General features: G+C 44.3%; 1 protein-coding gene across 1 annotated transcript; it reads left to right on the forward strand.

Annotated features, from left to right (window-relative positions):
* The first annotated feature begins 10,011 nt into the window (after positions 1–10,011).
* Positions 10,012–22,343, forward strand: tmdd1 (transmembrane and death domain 1). Its single transcript, XM_086011312.1, has 5 exons — positions 10,012–10,228; positions 13,825–14,001; positions 15,785–15,904; positions 18,496–18,648; positions 21,892–22,343. Exons 1-5 carry the CDS (start codon positions 10,114–10,116, stop codon positions 22,272–22,274), a joined length of 948 nt encoding a protein of 315 aa, XP_085867438.1. The 5' UTR covers positions 10,012–10,113; the 3' UTR covers positions 22,275–22,343.
* The last annotated feature ends 393 nt before the right edge of the window (positions 22,344–22,736 follow it).

Raw genomic sequence — 22,736 nt, forward strand, 5'->3', positions numbered from 1 at the left:
TGGTGAGGGGAGAAAATTGGTGAGAAAAGAAATATAAAGAATACTACTTTTGCAGGTGTGTACAGTACCTATCGCACATTGTCAGTGACCTTAATTCCTCAGCCATTTTACATGTTCACCTACATTATGTCAGCACAGTCACATAGAGCAGGCTTGCAATATAATGATCTTTTAAAAAATAAATAAATATAAAAGGCAACATAACTACTCCAGGAATTGTGTTGAATTAGTTACGGATGGATTTGAATGAGATCTAGGGGGCTTTACTAGGCTTAACGCTCAACATTTCCAATCACTGCAATGCAGCACACAACAAAGCAAATAGACAGCTGAACATTGTAAACAAAATAGTAAAATACAAGTGGGCGGAAGTCATGTTTAAACTTTATATTGCTCTGGTCAGTTACACGTTGAATACTGTGTCCAGTTCTGGTCACCGAGACACAATAGAGGCATGTAAGCCCTGGTTCAGAGAAAAGCCGCAAAATTGATCCCTAGTGTCAAAGGACTAAGTTATGAGCAAAGACTGCAAATATTTGGGCTTTTCGACCATGAAAGTTGTGTGAGAGGTGTTCTGAAAGAGTGATATGATAGTAAAAGATATCGGCAAGGTAACTCTTGAACAATACATCAAATTAAACTATGGGAGGGGACACGGGTACAAACTAATAAAACAAATCGAACTGATATCAGAACATTCTTCTTTAACACATGGGATAGATTTCTGGGTAAAGCAGTGGAGGCAAAAACCTTTGGGACTTTCTAGATGGATGAGCTAAGGTGGACCTTTTGGCCTTCCTCATCTGTACGTATCTTTGAATCCATTCCCATTGTGCACAATAAGGGGATAATTCTAACCCCCAAAAATGAGTGAGTTTGGGTCAGGTGGGAAGTTAAAATTTTTAAAAATGTAAAACCCGACCCCAACCAGCCTCGACCCTGCTCACTTCTGCTTTTAGCGGAGGTGGGACGGAGGGCGGGCAACCAACCCGCTCTCAGAAGGTGGGTCCCTCATTTGAATATTTTAATGAGGCTGCGTGCCGAAGATTTTTTTCTCTGTTCTTGCTTTAATGCTGGCCGGTCGGGTCGGGAAGCCCAGCAGCCGAAGAGATGCGAGGACTGCTGGATGAAACAGCAAAGTGCCTTTCCAGCACTGCTTGTGGGCCAAGATGAGCAGGAGTGCTTTCCCTCGGCTCACCAAGCTACCATGTTAACCTCCCCAGTGATCAGAAACCGCACCCCCACCCAGCGATCCGATGCCCTCATCATTGTTCTCCCCAGCCTGCGATCTGCTTCCCCCTCCCCCCCATGTCCTCTACAGCCTCCCTGCGATCTCCTCCACTACCCCCCTGTGATCTCCTCCATGGGACCCCTGCGATTTTCTCCTCTCTGCCCCTGAGCTCTCCAGAACCCCAATTGACGTCAAACTCCAAACCCCCAATCTCTCCGGCCCCCCCCCACAATCGATGTTCTCCACAACCCCTGATCTCTCGGGGCACCCCCCCAATCAATGTCCCCCTGACCCCCAATCTCTCCCTCCTTCCTCTACGCTCCCCGGCTGCGTCCTCGTGCTGCAGGCCTACCTGCCCGACAGCCAGCCAGCCTCTCAGTCTAGCTGGCTACAGCCAGGAAACAGAGACAAAAAATGGCACTAAGATCCTGCTGTTAAATTCAGCAGGACCTGAGGGAAGCCTGTTCTTCCAGATTTCCTGACCACTAAACTCCCCCCAACCCCCACTCCCCGTAAATATCAGGGCCGAAGAGTCTGAAGGGTGAGTTTAGATTGTAATTCCAGCTTACTATTCTGCAGAAATTGACAAACTTTTCTAACAGCATTCTCATGGTTTATTGCTGCCCCCAAATCATCTTCATTGAGTTACAATGTCCTGTCCTTTTTTTCTTTTTCTTTTTAAGCAACCTTTATTTGTCTAGGTTACTGTGTACTACATGCCTATCGCCGTACACTATGTCAGCCGTGGCTCAGAGGGCAGCACTCTCTAGGTGGGAGGGGCTAGGAGTGAGGCAGGTGTTACTGGTTGCCTAATTGCAGCTGGGTGTTGGAGGGAGTTTTGTAAAAGGTTGGTGGTGGGTTTAGGGGTGTTGTTTTCAGGTTTTAGGGCCTTTTTGGCCCACAAAAAACAGCCAGATGGCTACTGAGGGGTCCGGAGTGCCGGGCCCCTCAGAGGACAATATTCCCGAGAGGAATTTAATTAGGGAAGAAACTGTGGTGGGAAGGGGGAAAAAAAGGCCCAAAGATTTGGGCCGGGACCTCAGGAGGTTTGGTAAAGAAAATACGGTGGTGGTGCAGTGTGAAGATAAGAAGATTCGAGCCTGGGATATAATCCAGGCGGTTCATGAGGACTGTGGTGAGGGAAGCTGCTTTGCCTGCCGACCAAAGCCGAATGTGGGATTTGAGGTGATGGTCAGTGGCCGTGAGGAGGTGGAAAAACTGCTACTCAGTCTGAAAGTTGGTGAGAAATTCTTGGAGGTGACTCTGCTATATTCAGAGGAGGTGGTGGTTTCATTTTTGAACTTGCCAGTGTACATTGAGGACGAAGTGCTCAGCAAAAATTTGGAGTCGTGGGACATTAAAATCTGTTCTGAAATAAAGAGGAGGTACTATCCAGGAACACGGGTAGCAGACGGAACCCGGTATGTAAAGGTGCGGTTCCCAGAGGGGGTGAGGTCTTTGCCATACAGTATGAAGTTCAAGACACTGGAAGGAGTGCAGTACTTTCGTGTGCTGCACGATAACCAAGTAAAGGTGCGCTACTATTGTCTGGGACATGACCATCTCGTAAGAAACTGTCCAGATTTGTATTGTTACAATTGCGGTGAGTCGGGACATATCGCTCGGAGCTGCAAGGCGGAGAGCTGTGGGGTGTGTCACAAAGGCCCCACCCGCTGTGAGTGTGTGGCAGAAGGGAGCGATATGAGTGATGAGGAGATGGGAGAAGGAGAAGGAGATGAGAGTGGAACGGCCGGAGGAGCGGTGCAGTCAGAGGACACAGCCGGTAAAATGAAGGAGAAAGGAGCACAGGAAGAGGCAGAGGATGGCAGAGCGGAGGATGGGATGGAGATGGTGGAAAACACGCCGCGTGCTGTGGAGGGGAACAAAGACAGCAGCGGGCAGCGAGGGTCGAGTGCAGACTCGAGTCTTAGTGCGGTTCGGCTCCCCCTGGGGAGTCTGGTGTCTGCGGGGGGAGAGGAGGTGGGAGCGGGGTGTGTGGTGGATGTGGGTGCTCCGGGGAGAGACGGGGAGTCGGATATCTTGGTGAGCTGGAGGGGGCAGGACGGGGAGAGGGAGCAAGAGGCAGGAGCCTTAAAGGGACAGCAGGATGGGATTGGCAAGATAGAGACGTCAGAAGTGTAAGGGGTTTTTAGATCGCAGAGGTTTCTCTCCCTAGAGGCCTCTCTCTCTTGCACAGTAAAACTTTGAGTGGTTCGACCCACTCGCCCTTAGGTTCTATACACTGGACTTTGAGGCAGGAACTACAATGTAGAGAATACTCTATAGATCAGGTTTAATAAAAACGAAATGAAATTTTATTGCATAAAAGAACAAATTGAATGTAAGCCAAATAAGGTACATGGGAGGGAAAAACAAATCATAATACAGGACTAACCAACATATATACAGGCATGTTATACTTTACAAAAGTTATCTCGAAATGGGGAAACACACGGAACATCGAGGGACAACAACTCATAATTAATTATACCCAAAATGCCCACCCCCTAAGCCGAGCTAGATCAGATTATGAGGGGCCAGAAACATGCTCACCAATCCAATGAGAAAGTATAAGATTTTGAAAGGTCTGCGTTTTGATCCTCTCAGGCATCCTGTCTCCACGTGGTCAACGCTGCGGGCTGCGACACTCTCTTCTTCCTCGAGGTGAAGGTCACGGACAGGCTGGATGCTGGCAGGCCTGGACGGCAGCGTGGACGGAGTCCACCTATTTGATCATGGTCAAATAGGTTTCTTCGCAGAGCCCAGCTGGTTTACCATTTTCAGATAGGTTTCTTCTGAAGGGCTGCTGTCCTTCGTCTCGTCAACGGCCCGGGGTTTGTCGATGATCTCCCGATGGTTACCCCGGGGCGGGACGCAGACTCGAATCACCTTCTTGGCTGGTCTCCGGATCGACGTTCCTCCACAACTCTCGAAAAAGCAAGCTAGTTCAAAAAGCTACCGATCAAGCTCCAAGATCCAAGCTCCAAAAAAGCTACAAGCCACAAGCTACAAGCTACCGATGGCTACCCCGGGACTCCAGTTATACTTCTCCGTGGAGGCCCTTATCTCCCACCAAATCAAGGTTAGTCTTTGTTTAACTTTTGGCGGGCTTGTAGCACAGCGGGGTAGTCTTTGTTTTTAAAGTATCTTCGGATGGCCGGTAACTGCCATCTCTGGTCTGGAACGACCCTGTATTGTCTTTAATGTCCTTCTGATGTCTTAAACGGTGCTTGATGTTCCCCCTATGAATATGAAACTGGGTAAACATTTTGATGGCCTTTATCTACAGGCCGATCTGATCGGATCTGCATCCAATCTATATGTATGGGGCTCTGTCTGGTTTTGTTTTCCCTGAAACTGCCTTCCAGAACCTACTGTGGGCTGAATCCGCAAAAAGCTGTCTGGGGACTGCAGGAACCATTTTAAAGTGTCCCGAAAGCTGGTCACGGGGTCTGGCAGCCATTTTGTGTGTCCCTTTTTCTGGGCTTCCTATAAAACAGTCTTTAAAAGTTAAGGCCTTTTCTGCCAATAGACCCTTATAGGAAAATGTTCAATTTTGCGAATTCTACAGAAGGGAACAATTTAGGTGCGCCATTGTCCCATGGAGAGAGGGAACAGGGTGCAAGGGTCAGAGGTGGAGATGTGGTCGAAGGGAGCGGCACAGTGGGAGAAACTGCGATAGCAGGAAGACTCTCTGTGGGAGATGAAGTATCTGACGGGGAGCAGGATTATGTATCGGACGGAGAGCAGGCACAGGGGGTTGCAGAAGAGCTTGAGTGTGAGGAATTAGAGGGGGACAGAGACATGGAAGTCGGGGGTGGGGTGGCATCATGTGAAAAGGGAAAGGTTGGTGAGGGGCAGAAGGAGGGAGGAAGGGCAGCTCCTGGGCCCAAACTTAATGCAAGGAAGAGGCTGAAACAGCAGGGAAAGTTTAAACAGGAGGGGAAAAAGAGTCGGAGGCTGCAGGAAAAAGCAACAGCTGCCCGAGAAGTTGGGAAGGAGCATGTGAGGAGGGATGGGCCAGAGATTAAATGATGGGGAGATTATCAGGCATTACTTCCCTTCTTTGGAGCCATGATTACATTGGTCTCGATTAATGTGAATGGACTGAGGGGTGAGAAGAAATTGCCGCAGTTGTTGCAGGGTTTTAAAGGTACGGACTTGTTGTGTCTGCAAGAAACCTTTTGGGATGAGGATATCCTAGAAAGAGTTCAGAAAGTTTGGAAGGGAGAGGTGTTTGCGAGTTGTGCAAACAATAACCGTAGAGGGGTGGCTGTTTTGGTGAGTCCGTCCATAAAAGAGAACGTTGCCTTGATGGACAAGGATGCTGAGGGGAGATTTTTAAGGCTAAGGGTAAAAATGGAGGGATTTAATTGCAATCTCTTTAATACCTATGCACCGAACCACCATTGCAAGCATCGCGAGTTTTTTCGGGGGTTATTCACTGAAGCAGCAGAGGTGCAAAATCCTTGTATAGTGGGGGATTTTAATGTATTTTTATCTCAGATGGACATTTCAGCCCAGATGACCTTTAAGGATGATAACTCCAGAGGGATGATTGTAAAAATGATGGAAAATTTAAATTTGAGAGACTTATGGAGGGACCGGAACCCCATAAAAAGGGAGTTCTCCAGATCAGGTTGGGTGGGTGATGTTTTAAAACAGAGCCGAATAGATTTTGTGTTAATGCGGGAAGGGTTAAGTTCTGAGGTGATGGAGATTTATTATAAAAAGTATTTTTTAGTGATCACTCGGCTTTGGTTCTTAGAATTAGGAACAGCAGAGTTAAGATCGGTTCGGGGTGTGGATTTTAAACAATCAATACCTGAAAGAAATTGCTTATAAAGAAGGGATTATAAATATAATAAAGAATACTTGGAAGGAACCTTTGTTCTTGAAAGAAAGAAGAGTTTGGTGCGATAATTTCAAATATGAGGTAAAGATTTTTTCGGTACATTATGGGAAAAAGAGGGCGGCAGCTAACCAGCGTCGAGAAGAGAATATAAATAAAAGGTTTATGGGTGTCTGTAAAGCAGTTGACGGAGGGGATAAGGGAGCGGAGACTAAGTTCTGGGTGCTAAAGGAAGAGTGGGAATTATTGCAAGCTGAAAAATGCAAGGGGGCCATTCTCCGTGCAAAGGCTAGAGATGCATTGGAGGGCGAAAGATGCACCAGATATTTTCTAGATCAAGAAAAGCTGTGACAGAGATTATCGTTAATTGAAGAGTTGAAGGTAGGGGAGAAGATCATTCATGAAAGTGGGGAGATTTTAGAGGCGGCTAGCAGCTTTTATCAAGAGTTATATACTAAAGAAGACATTTCCAATTTGGCGATGGAGAAGGTTACTGCTTTTATTGAAGAGGGTTTAAAGGAGGATGAGAGAAGCATGTGTGACAAAGAAGTAGGATTAGCGGAAATAAAAGTAGCAATAAGTGGAATGAAGGGGGGGAAAAGCCCAGGGTCCGATGGACTAAGTGCAGAATTTTATAAAGAATTTTGCGAGATTTTAAGTCCATTGCTCTTAGAAGTTTTTAAGGAAATTAAAATTGAGGGAAGCCTGGCCCCATCTATGAGGAGAGGGATCATAAGCTTACCTTATATAAAAAATAAAGGGGATAGACGGGATCTGAAGAATTGGAGGCCCATCACATTATTAAATGTGGATTATAAGATCTTGGCGAGGGTTATGGCAAATCGTTTGAAGGAGGTGTTACCGCAGATAGTTTGGCCCTCTCAGTCCTATGGAGTCATAGGCCGGGACATCGCAGACTCTGTGGTCTCAATCCGAGATGCGATAGAGCTCATGGAAGAGAGTGGGAGGGAGGCTTATGTATTAAAGATAGATCAAGAGAAAGCCTTTGATAGGGTCTCTCATGAGTTTTTATTAAAGGTTTTGGAAGCATTTGGTTTCAAGGAAAATTTCATTCAGTGGATAAGGATTTTTTATTCAAACATATTTAGCTGTGTTAAATGTAATGGTTTTTTATCCAAGTATTTTCCAATACAGAGATCAGTGAGACAGGGTTGTCCCCTGTCCCCATTGTTGTACACATTGGTAGCAGAACCATTAGGTTACATGATGCGAAAGAAACAAGGTGTAGTTGGGATTGTGGTCCCCAGCTCTGGGCTGGTGTCGGTGATACACCAATATGCAGATGACACAACCATAACATTGAGAAATGGGGAGTCAGTGAGGAAAGCTATGGATGTAGTGGAGGAATATTGTAGAGCTTCAGGAGCCAGAGTGAATTATAGTAAGTCCCAATGCCTGGTTGCAGGGAGGGGTAGGGGGGAATGGTTGGGGGAATGTCCCTTTAAGGTGGCGGAGGTTTTGGAAGTTCTGGGGGTGCATATGGGGTGCAAGAAAGACAGGGATGAAGTGGATCGATTAAATTGGGAACCGAAGGTTATGAAAATTAAAAAGATTTTGGGAAGATGGGAAAGAAGGTGGTTGAAAGTGCAAGGAAGAGCGACAGTGGTGTCTGCCCTCCTGCTATCTAAGCTATGGTACTTATTGACGGTGGAGGATATTCCTGAGTGGGCGGAAAAGTCCAGCCGAGAGGCTTGTGTGAGGTTTTTATGGGAAGGGAAACCAGCCTTGGTGGCTTACAATACCATCATTGGATGGAGAAATCAGGGAGGACTCAATTTCCCAGATATTGATTTGAAGAAAAAATCCTTTAGAATCAAATGGGTGAAGCGATTTCTTCAGAAGTCAAATACAAGTTTTTGGAAGAGTTGTTTTGAGCATTTTTTTAAATGAAGTGGGATAGGAGGGCAGGTGATATTATATATGGAATACAATAATATGTTTTTGAAATCGATTAAACTTCTCCCTAGGTTTTATAAGGGGGTTGTAGAGACTTGGGCCCAATTTTTAAAAAGTGTGCAGTTTATGCCCAAGGGGGCTGAGGAATTTTTAGAACAGGTGGGTCAACATCGAAGGAGAGGTTTTATTTAATCAAGCTTTTATAAAAGCTGGGATTATATCTATGAAAGATGTATTATACGAGGTGATTCCAGGTTGGTTGCCGGAAGCGATAGTGAGGGACATGGTGTGGGAGGAGGATCCGGAGGTAGAGGAAAAAGCAATAAGAATTATGTATGAGAAGATTGTGAGGGCAATGCCGCAGGATTGGATGGAAGAAATAAATGCGGAAATCTCCAAAGGAAGTAAAATGCGTCCTGCTTTTCCAAGCTTTGTACTGGAGAAAGGGGGAGAGTTGGTCCAATTTGACAACTGTAATACTCGAGATTTCTATGAGGTATTCAGAGAATGGAGATTCAAGACACCTGCTGGTCAGGAGTTTTGACAGAGTATATACCCACAGCTGGACTTCCAACAGGATTTGGAAGGGAGTGTGGGCGAATTTTAAATGTCCAGAGTGGATTGAACTGGATTTCAAATTGGCTCATAACCGGATTTTTACCATGACGGTCTTGTGCAAGATTGGGCGAGTGGAGGCGACAACTTGCCCAGTGTGTGGGACACGGGATGAGACTCTGTCCCATTTACTGGTGTTATGTCCGCAGTTAAATGACTTTAAGTACTATGTTCGACAGTTGTGTGAAGCTTTTTTGCTGGGTGGGGACCGAAGAGCGAGAATGGGAATCCCGTGGGACTCAATTTTGAGATGGGGATTGCAGGAGAGTCTGCCCGAGTCTAGCGGAGCGGCAATTAATTTAATGTTCAGTTTGGCTAGATTTGTGATTGTGCAAAGAAGGAATGCTCTGTTTTTTAAGGGGAGGAGAATCAATCTAAAAGAGTATTTTAAATATAAGCTAAAAGATCATTATAAGGCTCTGTGGATGTTTTATTCAGAAAGGAATTTAAGGATAGTATTTTACAACCAATTTTTAAAGTACAATCGATTAATATATGTTACAGGAGACAAAGTAAACATCAGGTTTTGATGTTAAAGTGTGGTGGCGGAATGGCTGTGCAGAGCGGCGGAATTGATTTGTATCTTACAGTGAAATGATCAAGATGTTGTAAATGTTCTTAATGTTCAATAAAGTATATTTCTAAAAAAAAAGTGGGTAGCAACACTCACTTCTAAATCAGAAAGTTGTGGGTTCAGGTCCCACTCCAGGGACTTGAGCACATAAAGCTAGGCTGACACTGCGGTGCAGTGCTGAGGGAGTGCTGCACTGTCGGAGGTGCTGTCTTTCAGATGAGATGTTAAATCAAGGCCCCATCTACTCTCTCAGGTGGATGTAACAGATCCCATGGCACTATTTTGAAGAAGAGCAGTGGAGTTATTCCCAGTGCCCTAGCCAATATTCATCACTCAACCAACATCACTAAAACAGATGATCTGGTTGTTATCACATTGCTGTTTGTGGGACCTTGCTGTGCGCAAATTGGCTGCCGTGTTTCCTATATTACAACAGTGACTACACCTCAAAATTACTTCATTTTCGTGAAAAGCGCTTTGAGACATCTGGTTGTCGTGAAAGGCGCTATATAAATGCAAGTCTTCTTCTTCTACTAAGGTAAACAGGCCTCGGCTCATATTGCTTTGTAACCAGTCACATGAAGATGCACAATGACAGTGTGTGCTGACCTTATTTCCAATTTGCCACCTTCCATATGGGAAAGCACCTTGTTTCTGCCTTAGCTCACCAGCCCAGCCAACGTGAGGAACTTGCTCCGAGGGTAACTTGAATGTAAACCAGTGTGCTACCAATTTGTTGCATAGTACAAGATGGTGCGCTCTGCCATCTGATATCCTTACTATCCAATATTTCTTTATTATAATATCAAAAGTTGATTTATTTTCCCCTTTGTTCAGTGGTGTTTTAATGAGCAGGCATTAGGACCCAGGAGTGTTGTTAACTGGACTCCTGTTGTAAAGTTGATTGATTCTAAATTCCAAAGTATGTATTTAAATCCAAACCCTGGCAGAAATTCTGTGCTCACACACAAGATGAGGCTTGTAAGAGGACTAGCGGTATTATTTTTCTGCAACAGAATATGTTCAGGAGAGGACACAGGTTAGATAAGAATTTACTTTTAAGAACCCCTGACATGATATCACTGTAAAAAAAATCTCCAATGAGTGGACAAGGACTTATAGAAGGCCATGAACTAAATGATAAGGATTGACAAGTCTGGCTGATTTAATATTGTTCACATTGGGTTGCCTTTTGTAATGTGGATCTTTTTCTCTGCGCCAACGCTTAACATGATCTAACTGCAAAACGGTGGTCCTGATGGTGTGCATGGGCATTAGCTGTGCTGTTGTTAGGATCGCTAAGTTAAAAAGTGTTAGAAAGAAAATTAGAAATACCAATAAATACAACAGATTTTGGGTCATTGTGAATTCTGTTCCAAACTGCAGGTGGTTGCTGTGGTGTTTTGAAACCATTGGTCTGCTCCCTCAGGATGTTGTTTTTAGATTTTTTAATCTTGTCCACCTCATTCCATTGTATAAACATTCTGACCGGGTTGCTGTGACCAACTGTCAATTGTGATTTGGGAGAGGGAGAGGGAGTAACACACACACACACACAAACACACACATACAGGGTGAAATCATATTCACACTTTTGTACTAAATTTCTCCATCCCCAATTTTAACAAATCGTTTAAGATAATATCACGCAGCACAATTTCACTCTCAGGGTCAGTCCCCTACTTTAACTCATTCTTTCCAAGAACTTCAAAACTGTGACACTCCTTACCTTCTCAATCTTCCCTTGTTCTTATAAGTTTTCAAAATCAAACTTGGAGTCACTTAACTACATCGTTGATTGGTTCTGTCTTCAGTGTTGAGGGTGTCCTACACTTTTGGGTCTTGGCCTGTTACCTAGGGTTATCTTAAGCAAAAAAAGTAGTAGAAACGTCAACTCAAATTTCTCTCCACGGATGTTGCCTGACCTGCTGAGTTTTTCCAGCAATTTCTGTTGTTATTTTAGTAGAAATCATTTGTTTGCTACTGATTCACCCCATGGCAACTTAATCACTGGGATTGTGACCCCCATCCCAATTTATATCTAGGTCCCTCTTCATTATTGTCTAATGTTTCCACCTTGAAGGTGTTAACACTCTGCTGTAATAAAGAGGCCTTACTTAGTGAATCATAGGAACATTTGTTTGTGCAGCCAGTAAGAACCCTCACCTGTTGGCGAAAGTATAGGGAAATTGTGGACTGGTGAACTTGGCTGCCTGTGTCCTAACCCGCACCAAGTCCCGTTCACCCATCACCCCTGTGCTCGCTGACCTACATTGGTTCCCGGTTAAGCAACGTCTCGATTTCAAAATTCTCATCCTTGTTTTCAAATCCCTCCATGGCCTCACCCCTCCCTGTCTCTGTAATCTCCTTCAGCCCCGCAACCCCCCCCCCCGAGATATCTGCGCTACTCTAATTCTGCCCTCTTGAGCATCCCTGATTATAATCTTTCAACCATTGGTGGCCGTGCCTTCTGTTGCCTAGGCCCTAAGCTCTGGAATTCCCTGCCTAAACCTCTCCGCCTCGCTACCTCTCTTTCCTCCTTTAAGGCGTTCCTTAAAACCTACCTCTTTGACCAAGCTTTTGGTCACCGGCCCAAATTTCTCCTTATGTGGCTTGGTGTCAAATATTTTGTCTTAAAATACTCCTGTGCAGCACCTTGGGACGTTTTATTACATTAAAGGCGCTATATAAATACAAGTTGTTGTTGTTGTTGTTCTGCTGAACTCCAGCTTAGTGGCAGCTTGGGAACAGATATTCTGGGTAGAGCTGGAAAACCTTGTAATATTTAAAATGGCAAATCAGCACTTGAATATAAGCACAGTTTGACATTTAAATAATGGGGGTTCCCTAATTAGAGTGGGGAACCCCTTTAGAGAATCCAACCTCCACATAAAAAGAAGTTTCATTACCTTTTATAAGCACTTAACAACTTAAAGCTGGTTCCTAATCACTGCCAGGGATGCAGCTTTTCTTTACAAGGAGGGAATGCTTAAAGGAGTTCCCCACACCAGATGAGGAATCCCCTATTTGTTTTTGAATTGGGAGCAGGGACCTGGACAAGGAACAGAACCCAGGGGTCAGGTTGGGTCAGGCCACCAACTGCAGGCACAGTCCAATAGTTGCTCATGGTGGTAGTTGGAGCTGGTGCTAGAGGGAGGCAGGTGAGATACTGAGTAGGCCTCAAGCCGGAAGCACAGAGTGCCTACCTTGGAGACAGGGGCTGGGAGAACTTAATCAAAAGTAAGTATAGACAGGTAAAGTTTATGCATGACAGGCATGTGTAATGGAGTATGCTTCACAGAAAAAAATATGGCAGAAATATGCATGACAAGAAATTGTGACACTTGCAGGATGTACAGGAAACTCTCGATTTACCGGCACCTAAATAACCGGAAATCTCTGTTAACCGGCAAAATTCAGGAGTAGGTTCAGGTAAGTTTTTACTTCATATTAGTGGCTGTTCCTGGATCTGTGGCCATGTAACCGGGGTTCCTGCACCTGTTGCTATACAACAGGGACGCCTGGATCTGTGGCCGTGTACGGGGCTCTCCTACCTTTTACTATACCTCTCTGTAATCCGGACTTTTTGATAAACCCGCACCATGCCGGTCCCGTCGGTGCCGGATAAAAAAGAGTTTCCTGTACTGCATATGCAAGACTTTTAATATATTCATAGATGTGGTCTGGTAACCTTGAAAATATATTAATACCCATACAGAGCTGTGAAATAATGGCCCAGAAATTCAGGTCGGGGGCTTCCCGCGGGTGCAAGCCCCCAACCTGCACTTAGCTTGCGTGCCGGCCGTTGAGCTGTAGGGCCCCGTGGAATTCTGATCTGGGACCTGGTCCAGCTGCTGGCGCGCAGTGCTTGCGTATCCCAGGGGTGCAGTTAGTTCGATGCGTCCCCTGGGATCACGGGGGCCATGGGCAGCCAATCGGAGCAGGGAATGCTCCATTCATAAGTCCTGACAGGAAGTGCTGTCAAGACTTATAAATACTACGGCCCCAAAATAGCACTAAACCTTCAAATAATTTTTTTTTTTAAATCACATTTTTAAAATAAACTATAAATTACATGAAATAACTATTTTAAACAATAATTTACATTTTTGAAAAAATAAATTTATAATCTAACGGGGCTAAAAATAAACTTACCTTGCTTTAAAGTATTTAAAAATAATAAACCTGTGGAAAAAATGTTTTAATTTTAATTAATTCACCACTTACCTTGTAAAAAGCAGGCCTTACACCTGCTTTTTATATGTGTAAATTCTGCAGACTTACCCTCACGGAAAAACCTGTAAAAAAAACCTAACTTTGATGCGCACGCGCAGCCTCACCCACGCACGCGTTCGACCTCTGAACCCCTTCTTTAAGAGGAATGGAAGTGCCGGTTTCCCGCGCATGCACAGTGCGTACTCACCCATGGAGACCCAAATTTCTGGGCCCATATAAACAATTTTTTCTCATTTATAATTTGTAAACAAAGTTATTCAGTCAACTTAATTTGGAGTGAAATTTATCATTGATACTGCTGGCCATGGTATACTCTGTATGCCGCAAGAATATTCTTGAAACTGGACCATAGATCCCTTTTTCACTCATTGATGGACATGTACTAATTCTTTCCTTTAGCTGCTGATGATATAGGAATTCACCAAATGACTCGAATAGCAGAACTGCTCACCTCTGTTGAATGTGATGCTTTTCACACAAAGCTCACTCACCCCGAGAAAGACATTATGAAGGACATTGACCAAATGTTAGAGGAAAATGACAATTTATTCAAGACCAGGAAACGCAGAGAAATCAGTAGGTAAACTCACATAACTATCCTGATATTACCACATGTAAGTACACAGCTTGGTCAAGCCTAGCCTCTAATATACCCATCTTAGTGTATCAAAGCTTGAAGTGTGAAACATTCTAGTTTTGGACAGGCCTAAGGTTGAACATATTGGGGTAGGTTTTCTGCCAGTGTGGACTTTGGGCAGCCAGCGGGCAGAGGGCACTGACTTTGAGCAGCCAGCGGACGGAGGGCACCGCCAGCTACCTCATAGTCACAGAAGGAGGCTTAGTTTCCGTCTCAGTAGTGGGAAATGGAGCCGTTCCATTTGAACTGCTCCCCAGCTTATTTCCCTCCGATTGAAGAGAGTTAAAATTGCTCCTTGAGAATCAAATTTGAACCCCAGATATTGGAAGAAAAATGTGGTTTCATAAGTTACAATATGTCTGCCTAACATTGTGCTCTGAAAAAATATAATGATGCTACTTCCGTTTTTTTTTAAATGGACAAGAGGTTTGTTCGGAGATGTATTGATAGACTATCCTCTTTGATCTGCCAAGGTTGCTTACTTTAATTTGAGGCCGTGGTTACACTGCACTATTAGTCTGAAGCAAATAGCTGTAAAGGGTGAACAGCAGCGAGTCAAACCAGAGTTATTTTCCAGATTGCATCTGGCTGCGAATCGCACTCGACCTACCAGGACGGAACTCTTGTGCCTGCGTGTAAGCACAAGCACAGAGCTCCACTTCCCCATGGGAATTTTATAATGTTGGGAGAGAACGGAATGGAGTGCCTGCTTTCCCATAACATTAAACAGACTGCATTAAGTTTGTACAGTGCCTAAGAGGTCCATGGGGAAAAATTGAGTTGCGCCCCCTTTGGGGTGCTAACTTCGCCGGGGCGCTACTTTTAGCGCCCCCGCGGCCGAAATTCATCGGTAGCACCCCAAGAGGGAAGCGGGGCACTACTAGAAGCGCCCCACCTCCCTCTTGGAGCGCTGCGAGGGAATATCGCGGCGCTACGTGCCGCAGCGCCACGCACGTCGCGCCAGATTACTGCAGGCCTTCCTCCCCTTCTAAAAGGGGAGGGGCCTTGCGCAGCACAACCCAGGGCCTAGCTGGGCTACCAAGGATCAGAGTGCCGGCAATAGAGCCCGGCACTCAAGAGAAGTGCTGGGCTCACAGAGCGCAGCCGGCACTCCACGGGGGGGCTGGTCAGGAGGCCGGGGACGACAACGGGGGCAGGTGCTGGCAGGCGGCCAGCAACAAAAATGGCCGCCCGGCACCTCCCCTTTAAATAGCGCCGCCCCGGCCGCAGGTAGGCCCCCCTGACCCCGTTGGACATAGAATCCGGCGGTAAGTCAGGGGGCGCTACCGAAGATCGCGGCCGGAGCGCGAGTGGGGCACTGCGCACGATGATGACATCATCGCCTCTTAGGGTGCTCACGGGAGGCCCAAAGCAACCGAAATCCCCCCCCCCCAGTGTCTAGCCTGTGGCTTCACACTGCAGTGAAATTATTCTCAGCATTATGCTGAGCCCAAGTGTTGTATGATGGCCTGCTGGAGGCAGTCTCACACCGTTTGGCTTTAGTGTGATCAGTAATCAGATAGGGACCAGGTGTGCTGTCACCTGCACATCAATGTGCACCCAAACCCACTCTGCACAGACACAAAAGTGGCAATATGACCACCGCCTAAAAGAATGATCATCCCTGAAAGGAAATACTTTTAAGGTATAAAGTGCAGATTTTATCATTGTAAGACACATATTTTCTGTTTCTTCCATCATTTATCTATGTCTGTTTCCTAGCCAATTTCAAAGACTGTAAAGAAATTCTAATTGACTGGTTGAGGAAAGAAGGTGACAGCATGTACTGGGATCGACTGTCTCGAGCACTGAGGCAGATTGGCCGGGCAGATGTTGATGCAGGTACCATCTTCCCTATTGATGATTATTACACATCTGACTTTGTATTTATAGAAAATTAGTTTTGTTAGATTATCAAAACTGAAACAGACACAAATTTTGTCCTGAATTAGCAAGGTTTCTGAAATAACAGAATCTGGATTAATAAATCAGATGGATACATTTCACTCCATATTAACCCAAGATTTTTGAGTGGGGCATGTTGTCTTCATCAAAGATGTGGGAAATCAGTATCGGGTAAAGGAGCAAGAGTGTTGAAAATCATCTTTTCACACAAACAAGGGTTAAATGAGCATATAATCCAGGCTGAGACTTAAGTGCATTATTTTCAACGGTGATATCTGCAAGATTGGATTCTAAAACAACACATGCATTGTGGTTGAACCAATCAGAATACACCTACAATAATGCACTTGCAATAACCAGCATTGGTCATCTATGTCCTTAATCATGGCAGTAAGACTTCTGCAGCACATTTAAAAACAATTCTTCATTTTCCCAAGAGTATTATATAAATTGTAATATCACTGAGAAGTGGGAATAGCGGGTTTGTTTTTTATTGAGCACGAGAGGATTACTACATACTATATTTCAAGGTTTACTAAGCATTGGAAGTAATCACATGACCATCATACAAATTAAAAAACATGCACAGTTTATCCTACCAGCTAATTATAATGGGGTTGATCTTTTGGCATGGTGTAGTCACAGATAACCAGTTTGCAAGCTTAATTGTGATTGGCCTTTAGTTGAACCAATGACAATCACACACAAACCATAATACCATCAACTGCGTTTTTGTTTGGGAGAACATTTGCCTTACCTCCAGGTGGATTCCCCGTTCAGGCCTGAGCTAAAATTACAGTCAAGTCTCGATGATGTCATCGGGCCGCAACATGCATATGTAAAGAAGGACCCTGTTGGCTCCGGTCGCCTGTCCTTGCTGCCTGCTCAAGAGAGCAGGTTAAAATTGCAGATGTTGTGATCATGGCAGCTTTCGGACAGGTAAGAACCAGAGCGATTTTAACTGCCCACCCGCCAGGTTTCTGCTGAGCGAGCAGGGTTAAAATCGCCCCATTAGTTTAAGAAAGAAAATAAATTCTGGGGTAAGTATGGTAAATCCTAAGCATTGTCTCTAGACAGGTCCCAGATACTTTTGTTTATTTTGGAGGGGAGTGGGGAAAGGTTATCTTCCAATTAATCCCACTTGCAGAATTCTTCCACGTGGCCTTGTCTAATCACCAAATATAGGACATCTTGAAACCTTTCCAGCTCTGCTAAGTACTTGCTTCAAGAAGACTAATTACATTGACACCAATGAATAATAGGTGTTCCCCAAGGGAGAGCCTTGGTTTACATTACCCAGCATAGACATCATCTCCAATGTTGTCCTGTTATAATGGAGAGTATATGTAGCACCTCATGGAAGTCCTCTATGTGGGGTTACTTAGAAAGCAGATAGTTCTAAGTATCTAATAAGCATTTATCATTCATAGCACTTACCCTACACTAATGTTCCTGCTTAATTCAAATTACCTGTAAATAAGCCAATACCTTACTAAAGGCAATGCACCAAAATCATATTTATCCTCCTAGATAATCTTGGCTAAATTCTATTATCTCTACATATATGTGCATAAGTATAATGTAGGGATTTCCTGCTTTAAAAGCACGGAATTAGATCTCTTTATGCCATAAGACAAATTCAGTGATCCCATGCTCCCAGGGAGAGCAGGTTAGAGAATCACTGCCACACCATTGTCGCCATGTTTCCAACCTGCACTCTTTGACTGTGACTCTCCATTGCTAGCACAGGATCAATCAATTTATCCTCATATGAATGCATCTCTTTAGATGTAAAGTGCAAACACATAGGGCTCGATTTTAGCTCTCGGGCAGGAAGGCTGTTAAGGGAGTAGCCGGCCCATCCGGGGGTGGCAGCAGGGAGGCAGTGCCGATTTTAACGGTTAAGCTTGCCAACTTCCCAACCAAAGCGCCTGGGGTCAGTGGGAAGCAGCTGGCCATTAAAATCACTTGCCTTACTAGGCCTCAGCTGCCCCTAGCCCTGGTTCCTGTTCCCAGTAGGTTTGGACTGCTCCCCCATTCAGTCATCAGTTTACAATAACAGATCGATCCCTGAGGATGACATCTTCGTAGCCCAATCTGCATACTTAAAGAGGACCTCATCAGCTTCGGGCGGGTGTCCTTGCTGCCTACTAATTTGAAAGTGCAGTCGGCCAGATCGGGGCGTGGGTAAGTCTCCCAGTTCATTTTAACTGTAACCCCCACCTGGTTACCGCCAGGCAGAGAGAGTTAAAATCAACCCCATAAATGACTCAATTTTGATCTGACATCTGTACAGTGTAAATATAGTAAGCATTTAAAACTAGGCCATTACTTATGGATGTTACTGTAGGAAGTTTGCTGGTAATGGTAACTGGGGAGACTCTATTTACATTTTGTTGGCAATGTGTTTCACAGAATTCAGAGTTATATTTTCATAAAGTATCATTTCAGGAAAAAAAGATCTGTGATGGAAACCATTTGCCCAAAACTGAAAATCAATGGGCTAGTCACAATCTTCTTTTTGCCAGAAATGCGGAAGAACATGAACCAGGACAAGACTTTGGAGGTGAATAAGAACATTGAAGAATATGGTAAAACATTAGTGCATCCCCACTCCTCACTGGTCGTGACTGATGATGAGATTAAAATTGGGGACAGAAACCGAGACAAGCGAAGTGAATGTAAGTTCAAATTAAAACTGCCGCACCTGCATGTGCAGTCACACTTACAGCTTCACACTTACAGAACTTCAGAGCATGTGGTAAATTTGTCAGTTATTGATTAAAGAAAGGCATGAAAAGGCACATTCAGTTAATTCTTCTGAACCCTCTCCATAATTGCCATTACATGCTGGGTTATGGCCCACTAAAAACAGCGATTAAGGGACCTGCTGTCTCTCACTGTTTCATTTTCTTCTTCACTTAGGAGGTTAAGATACAAGAACTAGCGAGCCTGCTGAGGTTCATTAATCTGGTTTGGACACCCGCCATTCAAATACATTCAAATTCAACATGACTTATCTGCTTTTGAATCTTCCACATAATGGCCCAGAAATTCAGGTCGGGGGCTTCCCGCGGGTGCAAGCCTCCGACCTGCACTTAGCGCGCCGGCCGTTGAGCTGTGGGCCCCCGTGGAATTCCGATCCTGGGCCTGCTCCAACTGCAGGCGTGCAGTGCTTGCGTATCCCAGGGTGCAGTTAGTTCGATGCGTCCCCTGGGATCACATGGGCCATGGGGAGCCAATCGGAGCAGGGAATGCTTCATTCATAAGTTTGACAGGAAGGGCTGTCAAACGTATAAATACTATAAGCCCCAAACCCTCACTAAATCTTCAAATAAATTTTTAAAAAACATCACATTTTTTAAATAAACTATAAATTACATGAAATAACTATTTTAAACAATAATTTAAATTTTTGAAAAAAATAATTTTATTTTCTAACGGGGCTAAAAATAAACTTACCTTTCTTTAAAGTATTTAAAAATAATAAACCTGTGGAAAAAATGTTTTAATTTTAATTAATTCACCACTTACCTTGTAAAAAGCAGGCCTTGCGACTGCTTTTTAAAAGTGTAACTGCTGGAGACTTACCCTCTCGGGAAAACCTGCAAAAAAAATGTAAGTTTGATGCGCACGCGCAGCCTCTCCTGCGCACGCGTTCGACCTCTGAACCCCTTCTTTAAGGGGAACGGAAGTGCCGGTTTCCCGCGCACGTGCAGTGCATGCAGGAAACCGGCACTTCCATTGGGCTTACGGGTGAGTACTCCATGCATACTCACCCGTGGAGACCCGAATTTCTGGGCCAATGAGTCATTTGCTTTCTGCTGACAAAAAATAATGACATCCCATAAACCTGCAGTTGTAAATGGAGAGGGCTTCAGAACTGGGTAAAGAAACTGGGGAAAAGAACGGTGATTTTTGAAACTCAAAGAAGCACAGTTACACAGTTGCACAAGAAAGACTTGCATTTCTATAGCGCCTTTCACGACCACTGGACATCTCAAAGCGCTTTACAGCCAATTATGTACTTTTGAAGTGTAGTCACTGTTGTAATGAAGGAAACGCAGCAGCCAATTTGCGCACAGCAAGGTCCCACAAACAGCAATGTGATAATGACCAGATAATCTGTTTTTTTGTTATGTTGGTTGAGGAATAACTATTGGCCAGGACACCGGGGATAATTCCCCTGCTCTTCTTCAAAATAGTGCCATGGGATCTTTTAGTCCACCTGAGAGAGCAGATGGGGCCTTGGTTTAACGTCTCATCCGAAAGACAGCACCTCCGACAGTGCAGCACTCCCTCAAGCACTGACACTGGAGTGTCAGCCTAGCTTTTTGTGCTCAAGTCCCTGGAGTGGGACTATGAACCCACAACCTTCTGACTCAGAGGCGAGTGTGCTACCAACTGAGCCACAGCTGACACAGCATGAATCTTCATTAATATACAAATATAGCTGGGGGGAGCCCGGCTTTGCCAGGGCTGTTTTGGGCCGGGCGGTTTAAATCGAGTGCCAGGCTTTGGGGCCTCTCTGTGTCCCTCTGTGAATCTGGTGCCGGGCAACATTTTAAATCGAGTCCCAGGCTTTTGGGCCCTGTCTGTGTCCCTTTGTGAATCTGCTGCCGGGCAACATTTCTACCTTTTAATACCTTGAAAGATGAAAGTGAAAGTACTTATAAAACGTTTTTGGTAAATCTTATGTTATTTTTAAAAGAGATACTAACTTTTTCAAAGCTGGATGATCAAAGTAGTTTGAGCTGGAAGCTGAAGTAATGGCAGTGAAACAATGGCTGCCAGATCCCGAGATGAAAACGATTAGTCCCGCCCACACACACACACACCGATTGGCCAACCATCAGGGGACCGTACTGTAGGATTGGTCAATCGTGATGGCACAGGATTGGTCGAACCTTGACGTCAGTCAATCAATGCTAAGTAGCAGATAATGAGTTTAATTTTGAAGGTTTTTTGCATAAGGCGCGAACAATTTTCGTCCGACCGAAAAGTAAATACGCTTACGAGCGTCCCGGAAGCGTACGCTTTCTTCGGAGGTAACGCGCGCGTAGGTACGCTCTATAACTTTCGAGCGCATAGCCGGACAGACGCACACGTGAGGACAGACCGACAGAAGGACAGACAGACAAGGACAGACAGACAGATTGACTCGTTTATATATATAGATAATTTATGTTCATAAGGAACCTTCTTTTTTTTAAAAAAGAGTCCAGTTAGCTTCCTACACAAAAAATTGGGTTTGCTCAGAACTTAGGTCTGGTTCAATGCTCCTCACTATCAAAACAACTCCCATTGTGTACACCTGTGGAGTGCTGCCAGTCCTGCAGGATTTTCCAGTTTTTTTTCCTTTCTCTCCTTGAGATGAAGTGCTTTGTTATCATTCAATAATTCATCAAGCTGCACAAATGAGATAGCAACAAAAAACCTTGCCCAATTAAGAAAAGTTAAATACCAGGATGGGAGCCAAAGTTAGCACACTCTAGCTAGTAGGCAAATCTATTTCCATGAGAAACTCTGAACTGCATCTTATCAATGCAGTTTGGAGTGATGCTGGTTTGTAAAGGAATCTATATTACAGCATAGTTGCTTCAATTTCTTTTCTATTTTGCAAATCCTTTCAGCTACTATGCCAGTAACTGACAAGTTGCTACTTAAGCCAATTTGGATATATTACTTATAATAAGAAGACATTCAGGCAAATTATTGCTTCTGCTGAGCGAAAGTTGTGAATGAGGCTAAGTAATGAATATTAGTTGAAAGCATTAGTGCATTGTACATACTGTCAAAAAGTGTGCTCACAAACACTTGTTTACTTTGTGTTCCCTCTCACGCACATTTTACTCTGTGCTCATTCATTTGTCTCAATTGCACAATTACTGATCAGTAATCTGTTGGAATTTTTTATTTTGCAGTTCTGGAAATTAACTGGGATGAACTGGAACTAATTGTTGAAATGGAAAAACTCCCACCTTATCCTAGAAAACTCACTGAAGGATTCAGGACAGTTCTTTGGGGGGTGTTTTTCGGATTTGTCGGCTCCACCTTCTTGGGTGCCATCAGTCTATTTTTCATCATTAGAATAACAGAGAAAGACTGTATGGAGATAATGCGCCGATCCAACGTGCTTCACCGTATCAAACGTCGAAGAAAACCAGTGGGGCATGTAGTCTACTCTTCAGATGATGAAAATGCGCATATGGACAAGCCATCTAAACACTTCAAACACTACTTCCCTCCCTTTCATGCAATAAATCATATACGAGAAAAGTCCAAATCAACTAGGGCCACAAACTAAAATAGCACTGTACAACATGTAATACTTGATGTTGAAGGAAATCTAGAAATTATAAGCTTTTAAATATCAGTGGCTCAATGATCTGATTACTACACACAGTGGGATCTCCATTACTCACCACCCGGCAGTGAAGAATGGAAACTGGTATATAATTGAGAATTCCAAAATTTTGGTCTTATGCATATATTACCCTAGACATGGGAATAAAGACCAGTAAAGTGAAATGACATAAATTGAATTGGATCTCTCTTTGTGCAGACGGGTGTTTGCTGTTAGTTGAATCTGCCTAAGGTGACATCTCTTGCAAAACTTAGTCCCATGAAAATTGTGGCAGATAATCAAGAGGGTGAATAATTGTAGACTACAGCCCTGATTTTAACCTAACCTAGCCAGCGATGGAGCGTAAAATCGTGTGGTGTGTAAATTAACCCAAACCTGCCTCGTTCTCACTAGGGAAGTTAG

This window comes from Somniosus microcephalus, chromosome 18, assembly GCF_052327205.1.
Source record: "Somniosus microcephalus isolate GS21.2 chromosome 18, FLI_Smic_1.0, whole genome shotgun sequence".
In the NCBI taxonomy this organism is placed as follows: Eukaryota; Metazoa; Chordata; class Chondrichthyes; order Squaliformes; family Somniosidae; genus Somniosus; species Somniosus microcephalus.